The sequence below is a fragment of the Cibotium barometz genome, chromosome 57 (genome assembly GCF_041138505.1).
Source record: "Cibotium barometz isolate CiBa-2024 chromosome 57, ASM4113850v1, whole genome shotgun sequence".
NCBI classification, from domain to species: Eukaryota; Viridiplantae; Streptophyta; class Polypodiopsida; order Cyatheales; family Cibotiaceae; genus Cibotium; species Cibotium barometz.
This window is the reverse complement of record NC_141102.1, coordinates 38,052,449-38,072,529: the sequence shown is the minus strand read 5'-3', so window position 1 is coordinate 38,072,529 and position 20,081 is coordinate 38,052,449. Positions and strand designations below refer to the sequence as shown.

General features: G+C 45.1%; 1 protein-coding gene across 5 annotated transcripts in view; it reads right to left on the bottom strand.

Annotated features, from left to right (window-relative positions):
• Nucleotides 1-19,684, bottom strand: part of LOC147606724 (NEP1-interacting protein-like 2) — a 37,045-nt gene extending 17,361 nt beyond the window's left edge. Inside the window, exons 1-5 of one of the 5 annotated variants that reach the window (XM_086791636.1) lie at nucleotides 18,875-19,620; nucleotides 18,521-18,747; nucleotides 18,210-18,382; nucleotides 18,028-18,111; nucleotides 15,345-15,485 (exon numbers count right to left, since the gene is read on the bottom strand). In XM_086791636.1, coding sequence (XP_086647762.1) covers nucleotides 15,345-15,485; nucleotides 18,028-18,111; nucleotides 18,210-18,382; nucleotides 18,521-18,731 — 609 coding nt within the window. In that variant the 5' untranslated portion in view covers nucleotides 18,732-18,747; nucleotides 18,875-19,620. Of the gene's footprint in view, nucleotides 1-15,344; nucleotides 15,486-18,027; nucleotides 18,112-18,209; nucleotides 18,383-18,520 lie in introns of all 5 variants that reach the window. The other 4 variants (XM_086791637.1, XM_086791635.1, XM_086791639.1 and 1 more) reach the window with 4 other exon arrangements.
• Nucleotides 19,685-20,081: the final 397 nt, after the last annotated feature.

The window sequence follows — 20,081 nt, the reverse complement described above, 5'->3', positions numbered from 1 at the left end:
TGCGAGGACTGGGACCTCACTGTGAACCTTGGAAAGACCAAGGTCATGATCTTTAACACCTCCTCACAGTGGATAAGTAGATCTGCAGTATAGTTTACATACAGTGGAGAGCCTGTGGAGTATGTTCCCTCATATGTATACCTTGGGATCACTTTTGCTGGACCTCTGTTCTCGATGCGCAAGGCGACCGACGCTAGATTGATGAGATATGCAGCCCTTGGCTCGCTAGAGAGGCAATGCTCACAGATACAGTTTCAGGAGCCGAGGACGAAGCTTTGGCTATTTGATACTCTAGTTACACCTGCACTACTGTATGGTGCCCCCACCTGGGGTCCTAGCTTATACCACAGGAGGAGACAGAGGAGAGAGCCGGCCGAGACAGATACAGAGGAGGTATATGATGTGTGGAAGCAGATGGAGAGGCCCCTAGTGGCGATGATCTCACGCATGATTAGGAGTAAGCCATCAATGCCACATGAGATTGTGCGGGCAAAGATGGGGGCTGCACCGATAGTGACAGAGGCTCTATTCCAAATAGTGACATATTGGCATAGGCTATGGGAGCTTCCACTTGATAGATACCCCCGGCTAGCCCTGGAGTCCTCAAGACAGTTGACACTTGAGGGAGATACAAAGTGCTGGTATGCACAGGTAGGCACTTGGTTTGGCATGCACGGTATGCAGATGGAGGCACTCCCCCCCATTCCAATACAGCATAGAGGCCCCGTCATTTGCTCTGAGCCGCACAAAGCGGAACAAGGTTATCAAGAAGGACATTGTTAGATTGGATACTCAAAGGACATGGAGTTCACCTAGTCGTCCACTACGGACGAAGATGGCCTTCTACAGAGATCACCTCCTATGCCTGACACAGGATGGGTTCATCATCCGCCCATGCTACATGGACATGCACCTAATCCTTTGGGGTGAGATGTGCGATCGGCCAGATCCGCACCTCGTCCCACCAGCTGAGAGTGGAGACTGCCAGATATGGGCCTAGGGCGGCCGCACCAAAGGACAGGATATGCCTGAAAGAGTGCACAGAGCGGAAGCAGAGTGGCACTAGAATGTGCTAAACAGAGAGTGCAAGAGAGAGAGAGAGATATGGAGAAAACTATGCTGAATATACTGAAGCAAAACAGTCCCAAGCAAGAGACACTACAAGTCGATTCACACCCTGCGAGCGAGGCCAATATGACCGCATCCGGGGCGACTCGGATCGAGCGATCTTGCGACGCCAGGCCTTCCACACCACTTGGCGCAGCGGCCCTTTCTATACTCTACACGTGGGTACCCCCCGCTGGCACTACAGGCCACCTGTTTGGATTTTCCCCCCTCCTATTGTATGATATAGCCTCTCAGATATTTGTACTTTTCTGCACCTAGGGAGAGTCTCCCTAGCTGCCTTGATTGGATCTCTTCTCTGCCTTCTTATGAGCAGGAGAGGGTTTGTAGCCCATTGGGCTTTTTTCTTTTTATAACTAATGAAAGGATCTTTTCATGGAAAAAAAAAAGAGACACTACAAGTCTCATATAAGTGAGGGAGCAAAATATGTACAAGACTGAATGAACAATGAGAGGCCAGCACCCACTATTTATAGTAGGGGTAAGCTAGCCGACTGGAGCTGCAAAACAGGCCAACTGGAGCTACTGGACAGGCCGACTAGAAAATGCCAGAAAAGCTAGGAAAAATCCCAGAAAAATACTAGAAAAAGGGGGTGGCCAGCCCACAAGCAAGGGCCATGCAAAAGGGACCAAATGGGCACCATAAAAGAGCAGAATCTGGGGATGAATGTGCTAACAATGCCAGCTCTGTCACACAGAGGGATCGTTACATATGCCGATGCCCTATATACTATGACATTTGGGGGAGGTTCCATTGCCTCTTTCGAGCTGGGTTCGGACCACTTTCCAGGATCATGGACTTCCCGGATCAGAGATGCTTGATATGAGAGTTCTCTACTCTTGTACCTAGATCAGATTTTAAAGTTCTGGATTTTTTGTTATCTTTCTTTATTCCTATTTTGTACCCAGGTTGATGTACCTCATGGATATGATGTAACCTTTTAATCTCATAGGTCATTTTGGCCTTTTGAATACTATGATGACATGGAGATCCTCCACCCTGTGGATCCAGAGAAGATAGGGGCTAGTCAGGCATCAAAGGACACTGGACCAGATAGAGGACATTATGGGGACCACTTACTAGAGTTGGGAGCCAAACATCGTCTCGTTATTTATAACGGGATGCTACAGTGGCCGGGATCAGGAGGGCTGACATGCTTCCCACATGGGGGTCATACACGGACCGGAGGCACGGTGGTAGACTACATTATGGGGTCTTTGGAGGCATCATAGCTTGTCACCTCATTCTCCATCCCACCTCATCCTATTGGGGCAGATCATACATACTTGGCATTTTCACTAGCCGGATCATCAATATCACTAGCCCCCCACATACCGACGCCACACACTACCATCTACTTCACACATGACATGGCAGACATATACACTAGCAGAGTAGAGGATGGGCTCCTACTCATGGATCCCCTGGCACCTATGGATACCATTACAGCCCAGCTGGCATCACTCCTACACACGGCTGCATCACAGAGCTTCCCACATCGTGTCCACTCAGGAGAGCCTGCGAGATCTGGGACTATGCCCCAGAACAGATGGTATGATGACGAGTGCAGAGCCCTATACTCACGGCTCCGCATACAGAGAGCCTCAGGAGCCATCACAGGAGTCGAGGAGAGAGACGAGGAGACTTACTCGCCCGCAAAAGGCGGGCCTTCGCAGAGATACAAGAGCTAGAGATCTTTCATTTCTTCATGAGTAGAGATAGCCCTGTCTCATGGCGGCACTTCAGAGAGCCCCGGACCCCGACACCTATTGCAGACCCACAGACATGGCACACATATGCAGAGGGCCTATACCACGCCCCACAGCAGCCACCTATACCTCAGCCACAGGAGCCCCGACCTACCACAGCTAGCTTCTTTACCCACTCGATGGTAAAGGAAGCTATCCGCCGCCTACAGCATGGACAAGCCGCCGACCATATGGACCTACAGGGTGAGCATCTCATATATGCAGTAGATTCTTTGGCTCCTTTTCTTGCACACCTGTTTAACAGGGCACTAGCAGAGGGTTTGCCTGCGGAGTGGACGATGCACACCATTGTGCCGATCCACAAAACAGGGGATATGCTTGATCTGAGCAACTACAGGACGGTTATTGTTGGCCACGTGATGGTGCAGTGTTGGAGCAAGAGCTTAGCTTATATGCTGAGCGAGCAGGTTTACGCTCATCAGGGCAGGCAGGCTTTAGGAGAGCTTTCTCTACCACTGACCATGTATTCACTTTGAGATGTATGATTGATCAGGCCAGAGTGAGGAAGAGAAAGCTCTTTTGCTGCTTTGTGGATTTCCATAAGGCATTTGACACAGTACCACGAGAGAGGCTCTTTCAGCGCCTGCAGTCTCTTGGCATACCAGCAGATATGACATGGGGCATCTATGCATTATATGAGCAGGTTTTTGGGCGAGTCAGATGCCCAAGAGGTATGTTCGAGACTATTGCTAGCACCATTGATGTGAAGCAAGGATGCTCACTTTCCCCCACCCTATTTGGGTTATACATTGATGAGGTGGCTGACTTCATTACATGGGGAGGCGGAGATGGAGTTGATCTAGCAGGTACCTCAGTACATATTATGCTTTATGTTGATGATATTGTATTAGTGTCAGAGTCTCCAAGAGGTCTACAGCAGCATCTACATGCACTCGATGATTTCTGCACATAGAGGAGTCTTACTCTGAACCTAGGGAAAACCAAGGTTATGGTCTTTCATACATCGAGGCAGGGCAAGAGTCAGCTGACATTCACTCTCGAAGGACGCCAGGTGGAGGTGGTGACATCATATGTGTACCTAGGGGTTACCTTCTCTACAGCAGCCACGCACTTCACCATGGGTTCAGCAGCCAGAGCTAGATTGACACGGGGATATGCAGCACCGGCTATGCTAGAGAGACAGTGCCACCAGGCGCATTTTCAGGAGCCCCGGACGAAGGGGTGGCTATTTGACACATTAGTCACACGGTACACCGGCACTGATGTATGGAGCAGCGGTATGGGCGCCAGGCCTTGCTACCCATTGGTGGACACAGATAGAGAGACCATGATGGCACGCATGATACGCAGCAAACCGTCAGTACCTCATGACATTATCCGAGCAGAGTTTGCTGCGCCTCCTATAATGGTAGAGGCCATATTCCAGACTATATGCCTGCTAGACAGATTCAGAGAGATGCCACAGGACAGATTGTCATACAGAGCTTTTGAGGCATCTAGACAGCTGGCTGAGGCAGGAGACAGAGGATCATGGTATGCACAGGTCACACATTGGTTCTCACAGCATGGCCTAGACATGGATCATCTACCACCATTCCAGTATGACAGGGATGCACCACATATCCGTCTCTCTCATAGTGAGAGGAACAGAGTATTGAGACAAGACCTATGGCAGCTCTATACATGAGAGATATGGATATTGCCTACACAGCCTCTTCCACCGAAGATGTACTACTACAGAGATTACTTCATGAGTATCATTGATGATGGATTTATAGAGAGGCCTAGATACATGGAGGGCTTTTTACCACACGGCTCCCGAGTAGCTATTGGTCAGCTTAGAGTCTCATCACATCGATTGGAGATCGAGACTGGCAGAGCAGCACGGATCCCCCGAGAGGAGAGGGTATGCAGATTGTGCAGAGAGGAGGTGGAGAGTGAGGAGCATTATGTATGCAGATGCAGAGCATATACAGCCATCAGAGAGAGATATCCCATTTTATTCAGAGAGCCACATTCCCTACGCCAGCTCTGAGGCAGCAGACCAGCGCATACTGGGGAGATTCATTCTAGACATACAGCATCACAGAGAGACATCATTACAGGCTCAGACAGCTCCAAAGGGGGGACGACAGACACAGATTACTACATTTTTTCAGAGATCCACCTCCCTCCCAACCCCTACACAGCAGGGAATTACTCTCCAGAGAGCAGAGACACTCAGAGCCCGCAGGAGACAAAGGACACCTTGCTTTCGGACACCATGCCTATACTAGAGAGAGATGACAGAGATAAGAGCTCAGTTTCACAGAAAGGGTGCGGAGCGACTGGCTCGCTTCACAGCAGACCCAGGCATGTTCTTCAGGGAGCTGTGGACAACCCCTTCATTGATGTATACCATTTTATACCCCCAGTATGGTACAAGATGGAGCTAGCTAGGTTGCATATCATGATTGTATACTCCATGCATATAGCTTTGCATTCTCCTAGTAGTAGAGCTCCATCCCCTCCCCCACTCGTTGTACTTATTGCACACCCAAATTCAGCTTTTTAGTTCAGTACTTTTTCATTTTGTTGGGATGACAGAGGATACCCCACACAGGTACACTGATCTGTCTCATAGGCCAAGTTTGGTCTTTTGGAAGACGTTAAAATCTCTCTCTCTCTCACTCTCTCTCTCTCCTCTCTCTCTCTCTCTCTCTCTCTCTCCACATATTCCTCTATGTTGTGCATCATCTTCGTCATGAAAGATTGCTGAATTCTGTCCACAATTCTATCCACCAAGCTTCCGCATGTTACAACATGTGACACCATAATACCAATATATATATACCTTTATAAGGTCAGAAAAATCTGAACTTACTAATTGAGAGATTTGAGAAAGAAATAATAGTGAAGAAGGACAAAGACAAAAACAAAGCATTTGAAAGTTCAAAAATAAATAAACTAACAAACCTAGCTACTAAGGTGTCATGTGCACAGATGCCCATGGACAAGTTCCTCAGCTAGTCCAGAAAAGGCAGCCAGAAAAAGGACCATTAGAACCAGAAAATGGAGCACAGAGAGCTATTGGCTGTGTAGACTAGAGCAGGGCTTGGAGAGCAAGAGGAAAAGCCTGTCGGCTGTACCAAAAGGGAGTCGGCTGTACCAGAGGTGGAGGCGGCTGAACCAAGTTGAAGGGGGCTGCAGGCGCATCATCGAAACAAGCATTTATGACCAGTCGGCTGAGTTAAATAACCTTTAATGAAATTATGACTGGCCAACCAGCAGTCAGCCAGCATAAAGGGGGTCCAAGACCCATATAAAAAGGCCCAAGTGCTCATCATTGAACTCATTCATTCCACTAGGGAATGGGTCCTAGCTTAGGGCAGATTTAGGTGTTATCACCTTTTATGTAAGGCAGCCCATGGCTGCAGATTTAGGTACCTTTTTGTACCATAGAATATACTGAATTTCCAGCACTTCTCTCTCTCTCTACTCTCTCTCCATATCTGTGCATCAGATGGTTTCGAAGAGTGTTTAGGGCTGAAAGAAGACTCCCAGAGCTTCCGCGTGTTACATTGGTATCAGAGCATCAGGCTCAGCAAAGCTAAACACTGATTCAGTCCCATATGATGGTGTGCAGGTCCGAGGTACAGGAAAGTACACGGATTCAAAGCCCAAGGCAAGAACATAGATCGGGAAGAATTCCCAGGAGGTTTGTTGGTGGTGTTCCACAGTGCCAGATGGGGATGGCAGTTCCGTGAGCCAGATAGGTTCTCAGGTAACGGTCCCAAGGGAGGTTGATCCTCCGAGGGTGATGTGAGAGTGCCAGACTCATTTCTCAGGAATGAAGACCAAGACGGTGTTCAGAGACAGGGCAGGAACGGATTGTGGACTTGAAGGAACCAGATGCATAGATCTTCATCAGAGACAGGGTGGTTTGGAGAACAGGCCGGATGTTCAGAGAAAAAGGGTTGCCACGGATGGATGATGACAGAGGGACTTTGGGACAGGATTGGGATAATGACAGTCATCCAAGAGCAGGTTCGATTCCCGTCATCAAGTTTAGCAGAGGGGGATGTCATGTGCACAGATGCCCATGGACAAGTTCCTCAGCTAGTCCAAAAAAGGCAGCCAGAAAAAGGACCATTAGAACCAGAAAATGGAGCACAGAGAGCTATTGGCAGTGTAGATTGGAGCAAGGCTTGGAGAGCAAGAGGAAAAGCCTGTCGGCTGTACCAAAAGGGAGTCGGCTGTACCAGAGGTGGAGGCGGCTGAACCAAGTTGAAGGGGGCTGCAGGCGCATCATCGAAATAAGCATTTATGACCAGTCGGCTGAGTTAAATAACCTTTAATGAAATTATGACTGGTCGACCAGCAGTCGGCCAGCATAAAGGGGGTCCAAGACTCACTCATCATTGAACTCATTCATTCCACTCGGGAATGGGTCCTAGCTTAGGGCAGATTTAGGTGTTATCACCTTTTATGTAAGGCAGCCCATGGCTGCAGATTTAGGTACCTTTTTGTACCATAGAATATACTGAATTTCCAGCACTTCTCTCTCTCTCTACTCTCTCTCTATATCTGTGTTTTGCATCAGATGGTTTCCAAGAGTGTTTAGGGCTGAAAGAAGACTCCCAGAGCTTCCGCGTGTTACATAAGGAGAGGAAATCAAAAGATAATATCAAACAAAGACTTTTAATTAAGACATTAACAAAAAAAACAAAAAACAAAACAAAAACAAACAAACAAAACAAAACAAAAAACAAAAAACAAGAAACAAGAAACAAGAAAACAAGAAAACAAGACAAAACAATTACAAGAATGAAAGAAACTTTAAAAAATAAAAAATAAAAAACACGCACACAAAAGCAAACAAACCTCAAACAATGAACTCGGAACAGATCCAGTTCATAATCTATGCTACACAAAAGATAACCATGTCCTGCCAGATGTCTAATGCTTGGAACTCCAAATCATGGTTCCCATGCACCAGTAAGTGGAGCTGCAATCAGTCCCCCCTCCCGCCCACAAGCCTCCTCTGGCTGGAAGCACATGGGGGGGGGGAGGGGGGGGGGGGGGGGGGGGATTGCCTATGTACTAGAGAAGTATACCATCTCGGTCGTCCTCAGTCGGGAAGCACCCTAGGAGCCCTAGAAGTGGTACTAGAAGAATCTGTATCACCGTCGTGTGTCGTGTCTTTGCCCTTTTTCTGAGATGAAGACTTGCCCTTGGTCTTGTCCTTCTTCTTGGACAAACACAGATGTCCTCTCTTCCTGCAAGAGAAGCAGTGACTCTGACCTTTCTTTTGAACTGTGGAAAGTGCCTAGTCAGAACTGTTGAGAGAGACCTTCTACTTACCCTGTGAAACGAGCACGGACTCTTCCTCCAAGAGCAGGGAGCTAAGATCATCAAAATCCAACTAAGTGGATGTGACCTGGCACCACAAAGATCAAGACATCACATCAAAGTCTGGGGGAAGCTTAGTGAGGATAAGTGCAGTCAACTGAGCAAAGAACAAAGCAACACCCATAGCCGATAACTGGTCATGGATAACCTTGGCCTTCATGAGGAACGATTCCATGGAACTACCTGTAGGGAATAATAAACCGTAGAGTTATCCTTGCAAGGTAACTGCCCTCATCAACAAATCTCGAGCAAAGAGATCCTCCAATTTAGACCATAACTGATGAGCACTGGTGAGAGTTTGCACGGCCGGTGAGACCTCCTCTGTGATGGTGTGCACAAGCACTGAATGCGCCTTCAAATCCTGATTCTCCTAATCTTGTAATTCCACAACGAATTCATCCTCTTGATCCTGAGTCCACCTCCTAGATAGTGCCCTGAACAATATCCCACAAACCCTTATGAATGAACCAGATCCGCTGGGCATAGTTAGGTTCTTTCAACTTGTCATCCTTGTTTATACAAGGGGGAGCCATATTCACAGCAACAAAGAACACAAATCTCAGCTATCCAAGACTCCTCTCAAGTGCTTTCCAGCGAAGCGAGGCTCTAGAACCAATCAGCCCCCTCTCAAACCTGAGAGAGACAGAGGCTGGACAGCAGCAAAACAACTTAAGAACCACCGGAAACCTCTTACAGGAAGGGCAGGGACTCGTGGAGGAAGAAGAAAAAAGTAGTGCCACTTGTCTGGCAACACCATATGCAAGAGAGCTCACCAACAAATGATGCCGGAGCAGAAAGCACAGCCACAACTCCAATGCTTGCCTCTGTAGAAGAAAACACAGCCAATAGGGCTGGCCGATAGCAGCAAGATAGCTAGCTGGATCAGAAAACGCAGCAAAGTGATAAAACGTAGCAGTTGTTATCACTAATCAGCAGCTGGGAGAAGCTATGGAAGAGAACACAAGGCACAGATGTTGAAAACGGTGAGCAGATTTGCAGAACAGTGGAGCAAGCGAGTGATAAAAAGCCTCATGCTTTTCCTTTCCTTTGGACCTCATTGCCAAGAGAGAGAGAGAGAGAGAGAGAGAGAGAGAGAGAGAGAGAGAGCTTGAGACGAGAGAAAGAGAGCTTGAGAGAGAGAAAGAGAACTTGAGAGAGAGAGAGATAAGAGGGAGAGCCTATGCCCCAAACAGCCAAAAAAACGGCCAGCAAAAACGATCAGAAAAAACAGGCCAAAAAAATGGACAAAAATGGCTACTTTTTTTCACAGGTACGTTTTGTATTGTACGGTACAAAACGTCCATACAATTCCATACGGCAAGTGCAAGCTTCTTTAAAAAGAGTCCTGGTCTCATCCCGTACTGCTCGTTGCGCTTCGTACTGTTTTTTTACTTGCCTGTGGTGCGGTGCGCATCTTGCAGACAACTATGGTCCCTCGATCTTGAAACTTCGTAAGGAACTATCTTTGTCTTCAGCTAGTGCCATGCTTGAAGCGGTGCAAAAGGATCTATTCCATCACTTCAGCTTCATCAACTATGTTTGGTTTTGCTTCATCTTTAATCTTTGAAAGGATTGGACCTGCATATGGTTTTAGCCAACTTACATGGAAAACATCATGTGTAGTCCATCTCGGAGGTAGCTTCAACTTCATTGATACCTCACTGATCTTTCTCTGGATAGGAAAAAGGTCCAAAGCTTCTAAACGAAAATTTTGGGATTTGTTGCCCACCTGTTTTAGATGTTGCTTCATAATCCGCAGATATGAATCCAATCTCCTTTCAAGAACTTCACATCCCTTCGGTCTTTATTGGCTTGTCGAGTGTAGGCCTCCTGCGCTTTAGCCAACTTGTCTTTAACTGATTCCAAGATCTCCTAGTAAGACTCCGTCAATCTCTTCGCTTCAGGAATTGAAGACAAGGTTCTGGTCAATAGCGACTAGCGACTGGAATGGTCTTCCAAACGCTGCGTCATAAGGAGTCCTGCCAATAGCTGAAGAAAATGACTCATTCAAAACTGCTTGAACTAAAGGTAAATATGAGTTCCACTTATCTTGTTGATCGTGAACATAACATAACACTTCAGCACATCGAAGGCCAACTGGTTGCAGATTTCTATCTAGCCATCTGTCTATGGGTGAAATCACTAGAAAAGTTCAATTTAGTACCAAAATTATCAAACAATGCTCTCCAAAAATGACTAGTAAACTTGGCATCTAGGTTTGACACTATGGTCCTATGAATCCCACCAATTGGACACCAATGCCGAATGAACAAGTGGGCAACATCTTTGGCGGTCACATTGGTCCCTACGTGGAATAAGCATAACAAATTTGCTAAATCTATCAACAATAGTTAAGCACTGAGTAGTACGGTTACTCAGACTGGAAGGCAGATTTGTGACAAAGTCCATCGATATATCTTGGACAGCTCCTTCGGAAATGGGTAAAGGCTGTAACAACTCTATCTTTTTCCCACGAGGAGATTTGACTTTCTGACAAACGTCACAATGTTGCAATTGAGTGAACACATCGCGCCTCATTCTTGGCCAATTATATTATCTTTCTAGCTTCTCAAAAGTCGAATCATGCCCCTGTAACCACTAGTGATGGCATCATGGGCGTCATGGAGAAGAGCTGTCTTGAATGACTTCATGACACAAAGGTGGCCTTTGTAGAAAAGCCCAACAATCCTGTATCAAAAAGTGGCATGGTCCTATGGCATCCAATGCTTGTTCCCGCTATGTACGGAATTTCTCAGAATCCGCATACGTGTGCTTCATGTCATCGAGTCCTATACCAAGAAGGTCTAGCCTAGTGTTCTGAATTAAAGTCGTAGTTCCCTTCCTTCTCAAAGCATCGGCCAGTAGGTTGGCCTTTCTTGGAAGATTCTCAATCATACCACCAAAATGATGGAAGATTTGGCTCCAGCCGTGCTGACGGTCACTTCACTATGCACTTGGCATTTCTGAATCCAGCACAATGCCTGATGGTTGTGCGAACCTCAAATTCTCGACCATAAAGAAAATGCTTCCAATGTTTCAGGGCTTGAATTACTGCTAGGAGTTCTCGATCATGGATCGAGTAATTCTTTTTTGCGGAAAGTAACTTACGAGACATGTAAGCTACTGGATGGCCATTCTGTTGTAACACAGCTCCGATCGCGATGTTACTTGCATTGGTGATTACTTGGAATGGCTCGTCCCACAAGACAAGCACTAGACAAGGAGCTTCTGACAAAGCCACCTTGAGGTTCTTAAATGCTTCCAACACTCGTGGAGTCATTCAAATCCACTATCTTTTGGTCTTGATATCCTTTAGCACATCTGTAAGATCCACCAAGAGGTCAGAGAATCTCTCGATGTGGGTGGAATATGCTTTGCATATGCCCACAAAGGATCGGATATCGTAAGCTGTCTATGGAATTTCCCAATTGACTATCTCGGCCACCTTGGCCGGATCAAGTCAGATGCCCTCGGCACTGATTATGTATCCAAGGTAGTGAACCTCGAACAAATAAAACTCCAACTTCTTCTCATTGATATAGAGCTCATTGCTTTCCAACAACTTCAAAAACTTTCTCCACATCAATGTCATGCTGCTCAACTATATATATATATACCTAGATGAATCCAGGAACATGCCCAAATTCACCTTTTAGGAACATGCATGTTATATACTCATGGTAGTCAACCCACAAGACTATATAACTATCAACCCCATTATGCATACTATGGACTAGATACTACGACATCCCCACTAACGTCATCAGTGCCCAACAGTGGGTGTAGAACTCTGTATCAAGATATGCTCTCACACACGCACTCCACACACACACACATAAGAGCATATATTCACACAAAGCCCTTCGTACTGAGTTTTTGTCAAACCTCTGAAGATGCAGGGTAGACTCAACCATAATGAAGCCTAGCACTAAGGACAAATAGAAAGAATTAGTACAACAAATAAGTAGTTGATAGGGCAAATGCACCACTAAAGATAGAAAGAATTAGCACAATATCAACTGGTCGCAACTCGGACGAAAACTTCACAATGTGAAATCTGCATGTCCGTTAATACGGCTAAATTATATACCTAGATGAATCCAGGAACATGCCCAAATTCACCTTTTAGGAACGTGCATGTTATGTACTCATGGTAGTCAACCCACAAGACTATATAACTATCAACTCCATTATGCATAGTATGGACTAGATACTACGACATCCCCACTAACGTCATCAGTGCCCAACAGTGGGTGTAGAACTCTATATCAAGATATGCTCTCACACACGCCTCCACACACACACACACACACACACACACACACATAAGAGCATATATTCACACAAAGCCCTTCGTACTGAGTACCTCCGGAGATGCAGGGCAAACTCAACCATAATGAAGCCTAGCACTAAGGGAAGTAGCAAATAGAAAGAATTAGTACAGCAAATAAGTAGTTGATATGGCAAATGCACCGCTAAAGATGAAAGAATTAGCACAATATCAACTGACCGCAACTCGGACGAAAACTTCACAATGTGAAATCTGCATGTCCCCTAATACGGCTTATTTATATCTAGATGAATCCAAGAACATGCCCAAATTCACCGCTAATGCTCAACTGTAGTTGAAAATACCACTATGTCGTCCAAAAATATAAAAACACACTTTCTAATCAAGTCCCTAAATATCCGCATCATCATGCGGTTGAATGTGGCTGGGACGTTTGTCAAGCCAAAAGACATGACCACAAATTCAGTGGGCCCGTTCCATACGGAAGGCTCTCTTGGGGATGTCTCCCTCAACAATCCTAACCTAGTGGTACCCAAATCCAGTTTCGAGAACACCTTGGTCCCATTCAGCTTCTCGAGAATGAAATCTATTCGAGGCATCGAGAACTTGCTCTTGATAGTCAACTTATTGCGTGCATGATAATCGACACACAATCGAGAAGAACCATCTTTTTTCCTAACGAACAGGATTAGGGTTGAAAATGGTGACACACTAGCGCGTATGAAGCCAGATTGCAACAGTTCTTGGAGTTGGTGATCCAACAGTTCTTGGAGTTGGTGATCCAACTCCAATTCCATTGCCATGGAAAGGCGGTATGAAAACTTACTCGAGGGATCCGAGCCTGCAAGGAGGTCTATCTTGTGGTCCTCCGATCTAGACAAGGGAAGCTAGGGAGGGAGATTGTTCCGAAGAAAAATCTTTTGGAACTCGTCATGAAGAGCTTGGTACTTCTCGGAAGCACTGGCCACCGTCTGGGCAGTGTAGATATAAATCATTGCATATTGTGCGCCTTTCCGTATTTCTTGTTTAGCCTGCAAGTGGCTTATGAGAGGAAAGTTTGGGATTCCTAGCTCACACTTAATGGTCATTGGGACTTTGGAAACGTTTCTGGTAATCCAAAAAGTGTGCTTGTCCCAATCAATGTCTGGCTAGAACTTGCGAAACCATTGAATTCCTAAAATTATGTCTACTCCTACAAGAGGAGCAACCATAAAGTCTCGCACAGACTCTATGCCCTGAATCACTAATTTAGCATCTTGAGCTTCAGACTTGATACTCGTCGTCATTACTACATACAGCATGCTTTTGTCTTTCATATGCATCTAGCCTGTAAAGGCCATGAGATAAAGACCAGAAACAACAATTGTATTGCCATCTCTACGATCATGAATAATACATCTGTCATCCACAAACTAAACCACTAAACCAAACTTAGTACTGATAGAGTCAAATAACAAGTTCTCCTTGATCCCTAGTACATATAATACATCTAAGAGCGTGATTGTTCCACCATTTACAGCAGTGAGAGCAATTTTACCAATTCCTTTTACATGATATGAGGAGTTTTTTGCACATGTAATAGTGTTTTCCTGTGGAGCAAATTCAAATGATAAGAAGAAACTGTGATGAGAAGTAATGTGCTTACTAGCACCACTGTCAAAATACCAGACATAACAGCCATGCATACATCCTTATGCGAAGGATCAAAACTGCATTGCACAAATAAGCTACAGCCATACTTGAGTCTTTATTTTTCTCCTTCTCCAGTCGCTTCCTACACTCATTAATATAGTGACCAAATTTCTTGCGATAGTTGCATTTTTCCTTTTTCTTTGACTTGTCGCTTTTCTTGTTTGCAGGCTTGCCCGATGACTCTGATTTCGGCTTGTAACTACCTTGAGGAGAGGATTTACCTTTGCCTCTTTGTTGATTGGCAACAAAAGCCTGATCTCCTGTATGCATGACATCTGTTTTGCCTAGATTACTCTTCTTGCAAGAGCACAGAAACCAACTCCCCAAACTTCAAGACATTTGGATTGCCTTTCATCATGAGTCGGATGGTAGAAGCAAAACTATGATACGAGTTTGGCAACGCATTCAAGACAATATGCACCAATGAACTGTAATCATATACTTCATCAACACTAGGCACCCGATGCTTAAATTCCTATTTTTGTAAGGAAACTGTCCATGAAGTCTCCCTCTCTTTCATATGTTTTGACTCTAATTGCTTGCATGGATAAGCAACACGTGCTTCATTATGTACCTACTACAATGACGCAAGTGCATCCTAAGCATGTTTAGAAGTCTTGCATGACAGAATGCGAGGAATGATACTCCTCTTGACTAACAAAGCAAGCAACACATGTGCCTGCGTATCTCTTCCATCCCACTTTGTTTGTTCCACTGTAGGAGTTATGCTATGCTATGGTAAGCGTACCATATGAAACTAAGTCTACATCTGCAAATGTACCTTCTGCAGTATGTTCATCAGAGGAACCAAGACGTTTCTCAGTACCAACCACAACATTCCATTGCCCATTGGCTACCAATACATGCCGCATCATATAGGACGATAACAGGTAGTTGGTCCCGTCAAGCTTATCCTCATCGGATAACATCCGAAATACATTACTGTGCCATTTTTAAGCAAGTAATCACGCAATCTGCAAGTGCTAAGTAATCCTTTGATGTAACCAAGGTGGCTGCTAATAAGGCCACAGACAATGGAGACCTACGAGGTATATGAAAGAAATGCACGGTAAAGTGAGTAAAAACTTTACTCGTAAGATGTAGAGATTGATACCACTGACGTGTAGCTCGTAGACAAGATCCGGTGTGGTGAGTCTCTGATGATGTTTTCACGTGTATCTGCACGTAGATCTGACAATCCTACTCTAGAATCGAATCTGATGAAGAACAGTGCAAATCTGATCCCCAAAGATGTCTGCAAAAAGTTAAAAACCGCGCGAATGACTCCCAGAACACGCCAGGAACAAAAATATGACCGCTAAACTTTAGTACAAAGTACTTCACAGTTCAAGATACTCCTTCTCCCGGAAGGGCTTCTTAATCTGATTCAAGAAGACACGCGATTAGGAAGGGTAGATCGTAGCAACAAGGACGAGGAGCATAAGCTCTGATATAACAAGGTTGCAGGAATGCGCACACACACTGGAGAAGCTCAAGGGAGCACACAATGAGATGACAAATAGATACATAATGAATGTGTGCTATACAAAGATGATAAGTATACCCCAAGATGGATGTATACTAGCACGAGAAAAAATCTCCTAAAGAGGAAAAAGTGCCCCGACTCGTCCAGTGTCTTCACACACATCACTACCAAATATGGCTACATTCCTTAGATATAAAGAAGAATCTATGCTCTGATACCAATGCAACTGGTCCGAGAGTTCACACATGACTATTAATGCAATTAAACACATAAAATAAAAGCACACAGTTTATCCCCTTAAAACCATAGGCATACTTAAATACTGGACACCACACTAGGGGCTGGCCCCCCCCTTAAAGATTTTATTCCAAAAGGAGTCTGCTCCAAATACAAGATCACGAGTGCCCGGGTTCACCACCGGTCTGCACCCGACCAATCCAAGTCCATGTAATGAACACAAGTCAAAAAAGCAAGCCTCTACGATTCACTCACCTAGCTTGTCAATTTCCTGATGCACAGGAACCTCCTATATGAGAATTCCCAAGGCCGCTTTCCTAGACTCTTCTGCCCTGCATAAAAATCCTCCTTGCCAGAAATGGAGTCTTCAAGATGTCTTCACAAGAACACTCCACATACACAAGTGTGCAGCAACCTGGAAAAGCCTCTTTCATGCGATCTGAAAATAGAGTTTCTGACAGCAATTTAGGGTTAGGGTTTCTCGCAGCGGGTCAGTACTGTCCCTATAGCTCCATACTGATGACATGGCAATCCGTACAGTCGTGCGGATGACGCATGACAGTTCGTACAACAGTTGTGATTGTCAGGCTCCAAGCAATGGGGTGAGTAAAGCCCAGATCACACCCGTACACTTCATGCATTGCTGCCTGTTTTGTACTCGTGACCTTGTCCCTTTATACAGGAAGGGCTCACAATAGCCTGTAATCTCACCTAATTTACCCTTTACAGTGTCTCTAGAGTCATTACGCATGCATTAGAGGCCTGATCCACTTGACCGCATCTCTATGGGATCAACAATGTCAACCTTAGCATCATGGACCACGACCTTACATCTCCAAAGACACACCAAATGACTAAGGAGAAAGGATAACACACACAATGGAATATAGATAAATTTTGAAAGGGATCCTGACTTGTGGCAGAAGCCAAACATGAAAATAAATCATCAAGAAAGGTAGTTATAAATATGAAGCATGTGAAATGCAAAATTCCTCCATAGAAAAATTTCAAGTTTTCACTTTTTCCAAAATGGCTCATGGGAAGAGCTACTGGGCTATACACAATTCAATGCAAGCTATTATAAACATGGCCTAGGGACCCTTCAGTTACACCAAGGTTGGCATCTTCCACACATGTAGACAGTAGACACATGATACCATATCAGTCTATCTTGAAAAGCTTTCCCAGCTTCACACTTAACTTTGAGATGCACTGCATATGCTCTCTCAGTTGAAAGAAAATGCCTTACCAGTCTGTAGCATCAATGCGTCTGCACACACTCATGATTCAAAGACAGACAGCTTTCTCTTCACATCCCCCAACACTCCCAGTCACTATGCAAGGATCACCCTTTGAAAGCCAAATGACAGCTAGAGATCATGATGCTCAGGAGCCTCATTAGAAGCAAGCTGACAGTGTCACATCAGATTGTCCTTGGTATATTTGGTGCTCCCTTAATACTATATACACAGCATGAAACTACATACACATGAACCGGACTCTTCACACAGATCGTCTTCCCTGAACTGCAGTTGTTTTCTCCATGTGATCAGCAAATTAGGGAATGGTAACACAGGATTACCAAAAGGATACTTTAGACAGGGGTTCAAACTCCACCCTCACTGTATAGTCTGAATCCTCCCAATCAACAATTAAGCATGCCATACATTAACCGAATCATTTGGTTTGATTTTCTTTGAGTACACACAACATGTGACCTGGCCAGTAATCTTGCAAAAAAGCAAGCTTATCATAAGCACTGTGGAAGATGGCTTTGTTTGTGTGAACACTTTCTAGAAACAACATCGATGCTTTGGGCTACAACGACAAGATTGATATGCTTGAAAAGATGCCAGTCATGCTACATGATGTATTTACACACAGGCAGCCAGGCCATGAATGGAATTGCCTAATCTCTCAAGAAATTTCTGACACCCCAACAGATTTCAAGATTTTAACTGTCTTATCGTGCTACACTCTAGCACCCTTAGCTGAATTAAGAATGCAGCTTACGAGGATTGCCACTACTACAACTTCTATGAAAGAGATAAGCATAAAGGACATGCCAACTGACCTGCCATTGCTGTGTCGCCGAGACAGCAGGGATTACAAAGTCTTGAACAAACCTTCCACTCAGCAAGTCTTCAATGAAATCACTCTACATAAAACCCAACTCCTTAGACCTAGTTTTAAGTGGCAACAAGAAGGCAACTTTCTCAAATGTTCATGAATGCAGACTCCTGAATGAAAACTGACCAATGATGGAGATGAGCCAGAATGCTCTGAGTGCCAGTAAGTCCGTGAAGCCTCTAAAACTTCAACGGAGAGGACTGCCCCAGCCACAGCACCGAGGCCTGCTCCACGCAGCAATCCACTTTGCGCTGCACGCCCAGCTAAAGCCCCAGTGATCGCACCAGTGAAGGCACCCACTGCAGAGAAAGACAATGGATAGAGTGAGGAAAACACACGAATGTGAATTGAAAGCAAGAAATATTTATTCAAGAAAATGCGTTCTTTCTTTTCTTGATGAATTCTTTTATGTAGGAAGGGAGGGAAGATGGTCGGACTTAGAGCAAAGACACCAGTCAAGGCACCGGAAAGCATGTTGGCAAGGAATCTATGGACGCTGCAGATGGAGAGGGATCTGCCATAGTGTTGGAAGAGCCATGATAAGCCCGGCCTCATGGTGTAGCACATAGAGCAGGCTTGGCGGGAGGCTTGGTTGTGGAAGGTGCAGGCATTGCACACCCAGGCATCCTCCTCCTCCTCTTCCTCCATAGAAAACCAAAACAATCTGTGGAAAATGGGCAAAGGCAAAGACAAAGGCAAGATCAAGATTTGAACAGTCAGATAGAAGAAATATAAGAAAAAAGAGGCTAAGAATGTGGGAAGAAAGTGCCAAAGGAGTGTTTCAACGCAACTTGTTTTTTGTTGGAGTCAAGGGGGCGAGGCTATATTTGGAGCTTGTGTATCGCCATAGCCGCCGCCAGGCCCGCCACCACCACCACTCCTGGCGTTTTCCCCTTCACATTCTGCGCCTCCACCGCCATCACTTCTGCCATCACATCGATGGCCTTCTAAGCTTTTAGATCTGCGATTCCGCTGCCTCAGATAACCCACACATCGCTATCGCCCCCATGAGAATTACCTACCAATAACTGTGATAGAAATTACCCACAGATCGCTGCCCACGCCATAAATTACCCTCACTTTCTCATCGCCCGTACCCTCCTAGCATCAGAATCTTCATTTCTAAACCCTTCAGAACTCAATTAAGCATCTCCCACATTGCAATTACAGGCCCGTAACCTCAATTAGCCATCCATGGATCTGACAGCGCCCTCTGGAACCACCCTCTGTCCACCCACAGCACCCTCTAGAACCGCCCTCTTTAATCTTGCTCTCTATTGCATGCATGTATGTGTTCACCAGCTGCTCTTCACAAGTCGCATCGCATCATTTACAGCAGACCTCAACGATCGAGCTGAAAAGACCTTACAATTATGCGCCGGAGCCTTCTTCCTTTCCTTTGTCTCTCTCTTTGCCCTATGGATCTATAAGAATTCTTAAACACGGGGGTTGGGCATTTGTCCGTGCTGCGTGCATTTGCAGCTGCTGCTCAACATCCCAGCAACGTCAGCAGTGGCGTTTGTGGTGTAATTTTGATTGAAATAAGAAAATTTGTAAATGGCTTTATATGTAATTTATGTTTAGTGCTATGTGTGTTACCTACATGGCTTTATATGTAATTTTGATTGAAATAAGAAAATTTGTAAATGGCTTTATATGTAATTTATGTTTAGTGCTATGTGTGTTACCTACATGTCTCTATGGTCGTTGGGGAATGCTTGTGACACTATTATACTAACTACATACGTGAGTGATGAGTGATTTTTACATATTTCTCATGGATAGTATATGTATGATTGGTACTCACTTATTGTATTATTGGGCCTAACTTTGCCTTTGATAAGATTATTGTTTATTGCGAGTAAGTGTATGAGAGACGAGTGTTCGTGCGGTTGTATTGTGTCTCATGTGTGGATGATGATCTATTCGCACGATTGTATTATGTCCCCCATGGATGATGATCTATACGGGGTGAAGTTAGTCTCCCAACATTTGTAG